Source organism: Impatiens glandulifera, chromosome 4 (assembly GCF_907164915.1).
Source record: "Impatiens glandulifera chromosome 4, dImpGla2.1, whole genome shotgun sequence".
Taxonomy (NCBI): Eukaryota; Viridiplantae; Streptophyta; class Magnoliopsida; order Ericales; family Balsaminaceae; genus Impatiens; species Impatiens glandulifera.
Window position 1 is genome coordinate 61052009 of NC_061865.1, and position 4145 is coordinate 61056153.

The 4145-nt window shown below is 26.9% G+C and overlaps 1 protein-coding gene across 1 annotated transcript; it reads right to left on the reverse strand.

Annotated features, from left to right (window-relative positions):
- Positions 1–2764: 2764 nt before the first annotated feature.
- LOC124934395 (thaumatin-like protein) lies at positions 2765–3651 on the reverse strand. Its single transcript, XM_047474921.1, has 2 exons — positions 3571–3651; positions 2765–3502 (listed from the first exon to the last, which is right to left on the reverse strand). Exons 1-2 carry the CDS (start codon positions 3641–3643, stop codon positions 2829–2831), a joined length of 747 nt encoding a protein of 248 aa, XP_047330877.1. The 5' UTR covers positions 3644–3651; the 3' UTR covers positions 2765–2828.
- Between the last annotated feature and the right edge of the window lie 494 nt (positions 3652–4145).

Genomic DNA, 4145 nt, shown 5'->3' on the forward strand with positions numbered 1-4145 from the left:
CATGGAAATGTTTATATATAAATTTGTTTGGTTTGATTAGGTGATGAAAACGAATGATCTATTTGAAAAGACACAACAACATAATTAAAAACATAGCTTGATCAAAAGCCACCATTGTCGGACCCACTAGCTGTTGGAGCATAACTTTAGAGTGCTATGAAGGGAAATTCAGTTTAAATTAACCCCCCTACTAAAAAAAAAAATTAAAATCAAGAAGAAGATTAATTAAATAACCTTCAATGTTAGATTGAAAGAGAAAATTATCCTTAATTGGTAAATATTAAATTAAATGATTTCTTTAATCTCTTATCTCATTTTGTGAACCTTTCAAATATATATATATCTAGATTGGGTAAGGAGTGATTTCTGTACAAAAATAAAATTGAGAAATTTTTTTATATAAAAATTTAATTATTTGAAAGTAAGAAACTATTAATTGGACTACCAAGCCAACTTTTGTAGAAAGTTGTAAAAGTTGTCAAAAATATTCTTATCTTGATAATTTTAGAAAAAAAAAAGATTTATCATAAATATTATAATATAATTTATAAAACAAACAATGAACCAAATTCAAAAAATAAAATTACATTAAAATGTGACCAACAATATCAAGATACATAACAAAATTACTGCGAACATTATTAATAGAGCTTAATAAGATAAATGGACTAAACCAGATTTGCATAGAAACATACATTTAAAAAAAATATATGTAAAAAAATAACGTTTTAAATAAAAGTAAAACTAATGAGTAATGATTATAGGGGGGTGATGTTAGTTTATATTTAAAAAAAAAATTACAACAAAGATATATTTAACAAAATTAATGCGATATTAGATCATGAAAGACCTACTAAATATCATGACTTAAACTTATCAAATCTTATATTTCGGGATAAGAATTGAGCTCGATAAAAGGACTAACCAATATTTGCTTCGAAAACATTCTTTTTTTTTTTTTTATTATTATTATTACATAAAAAATGCAAAAAAAAAAAATGAAAAGCAAAACGAAATTATGATGTTATTTAAAAGGAAAATGATGAGATTGATAAGGGACTTTTCGTGTATTTGAGTACTCCGTTACCTGTTACATTTCACAATTTTGACTTCCTATCTAACCACACATGTATTGATTAGCTAGTAATTATTACTAACCAACCCCCAACTTATCAAATCTTATCTAATTCGTCTCCAAACTTTAAACAGACTATTTTAAAGACCGTTTTAACAATAATTTGTATACTGGCTTAGTCTCAATTTATTTTGAGAAACCGTTTTAAAGTGTTTTTAAATAAATCCAATATATCTTAACCTTTGACAGTATAATTATTAAGTGGGCCTGAAAACCCATTATCATGTAAGTGGACCAGTAACAGTTTGCAAGGATTGGATCATCATTGCTTCTGTGTAAAGTCTGTAGAATTAACTAAAGAATAGAGTTAGTGGTTTGAATTTAGTGTTAAAAAAAATTTAAATGGAATTAGGGGAATTAAACTTGCATTTGAATTAGAATTAAAAAGTCCAATTCTAATTATTAGGAATCAAAATTAGAATTAAAATTTTAATTTGCATTTGAATTAGAATTAAAAAGTCCAATTCTAATTATTAGGAATTAAAATTAGAACTAAATTTTAATGGAATTTAATTAAGTGTAATTCTCAATCCATTGAGGTTATAAGTTCGAGTCTGACTGTCAGACGATAAATTCTGCGTTTGGTTAAATTGTTAAATGTGTTTGTGGGTTATGGTATTTAATCTGTTGTCTAATTTTTGCGGGAGGCCATGACTGTGGGGTGTGGGGTGTCATGATATGTTCTTCTTTAACATGAAATTGTAATTCTAAATTTTATTTTTTTTCATGTTTTTCTTAGAACAAAATAACATATTGTTTTATAATTTAAAACACGATTAACATTTTTAATCGGTATTTTTTTAATTTAAAATTTTAAAATATTGAATCGATATATTTTTATTTTAGTAATTTAACTTTTTGAACCGATATATATATATATTTAATTTAAAAAGTTAACCTGTCGAACCAATATTTTATTTCTGAATTTAGGAGGTTAAAATGTCGTTTATTTATGAAGTTAACATGTTGCGCGGATTATTTTAATGAAAATCTAAACTTAAACAAAAACTTTTGACACTTAAACTATTTAGGTGTTGTAAAACTAATATTTTAATAAAATAAATAATATATATTAAAATTATTTTTATTATATATATATTTTTTTAAATAGAATTGAAATATTATTTTATAGTTTTTCATCCAATTAGAATTTGAGTTCTAATTTAATAAGAATTCTAATTTTAATTCTAATTCAAAATTCAATTATAATATAAAATAGTATTTTTTAAATATTTTTTTTTTGTTGAGATACATAAAAATAACCTATAGGTTTAAACCAGTTTCCTGAACAATGTTCACTCATCTCATTATGTGGTACATTGTACATAATTAAATTATTCTTTTTTAATTACCTAATAAACTTTTATATATTCAAATATTTGATTTTTTTTAATAAACTAGTAATTTACTAGTTTTAAAAATAATGTCCTTTTTTTTGAAAAATTTTTCATACATTAAATTAAAGCCTGTCTCTAGTTTATGTTTTTTTTTACAAACATGATTAGTAAAAGTCCTACAATACTAAGGTTTTAAGAATTATAATAGCAAATGTGATTAGAAAGAAAGAGATAGATATTAGAAATTAAAATATGAAACAAAAACACTAAATAATTAAGATATATAGATCAATGAAATCCAACAACTTACATTACATAACATAATTAATCAACCATGATAGCTAATATTAATTAGATCATTTGGGAGGGCAGAATGTGATAACATAACGTGAAGCCCTACATTTATGAAGACTAGAAGAATCATCAAAAGCAAAACTATAAGCTTTAGGACAAATAGCCTTAAACAAATGAGCAAACAAAGTAGGTTTACACATTTTCGGATTCGCATACTCCCCCGTACAACAATACTTTGCCGATTTCATCGCCAAACAAGCACTTTTACACCCCACAACCCTCCCTTCTTTTCTCACTTCCAATGCCGACGGACAACAAACGTTCAAATCCACTTCACACGCGGCCACGCCACACCCGATTCCTCCGCCAACCGGCGCCATCGAAACCGGTAAATTGAAACCGTCGACAAGACTAACGTCGTAAAAATGCAGTGGAGAATATGAAGTTCCTAAGGTCATTTCGACAACAGTCGCAGGAGGTAATCCGCCGGTTCCTTGGCAGTGAATTTGGCCGGAACAGTCCCCGGTTTCGCATATACCTTTGCCGGAGTTATCGAATTTGCAACCTTGTCTTGCCCAAATTCTTCCTGACCATTTATCAGGGACGTCGATTACGGATTCTTGACCGCTTGTTAGTTCAAAGCCACCGTCTTTAAGAGTTATTTGGCCGGCGCTGCCGAGAATCGCTGGCCATATGACTTCATTGCAATTGTTTACTACAATAAGCTGGGTGGCATCTATAATAAAACATAATTAAACATTTGAAGAACAACAAAAGACAAAAGTTTGTACTAAATTAGCTTACTTGTGATGTAGATATGGGATAGTAAATGGAGGAGAGAGAAGATGTATAAGAAAGACGCCATTAATGTTGTCATGAGAGAGAGAGAGATCAAGTGAAGGTAATGGAGAGGATGTAAAGGGTTTTTAAAGATGGAGAGAACATCGTTGTTAATGGCTTTTTACTTTTTGGGAAACTGGTCTGTTTGGTTTCTGCAGTAAAATGAAGGAGGAAATTAAGATTCTAGTGTTAAAAAACTTTAATTAATCTATCATAAGAGAGAAAATTAGGTTAATTGTTTTTTTTTTTAAAATAAACCTGGATTTATTTAAAAAATATTACAGGGTTAGGTTGATTTTGATGAGATTGATAATTTTTTGTTAAATTATTTAAAATTTATTACTAATATAATTATAAAATATGTTATTTTTTAAAACAAAATATTTATTGTGTTTTGATTAATAAATTTAAGAAGGTAATTAACGAGAAAATGAATGAATTAATGTTTGATTGTAATTGATTTTTTATAAAAACCAACAATTAAGTTCCAAATTTTAGTGATCCATTTGAAAATCTTAATTAATACCAAATATATAATT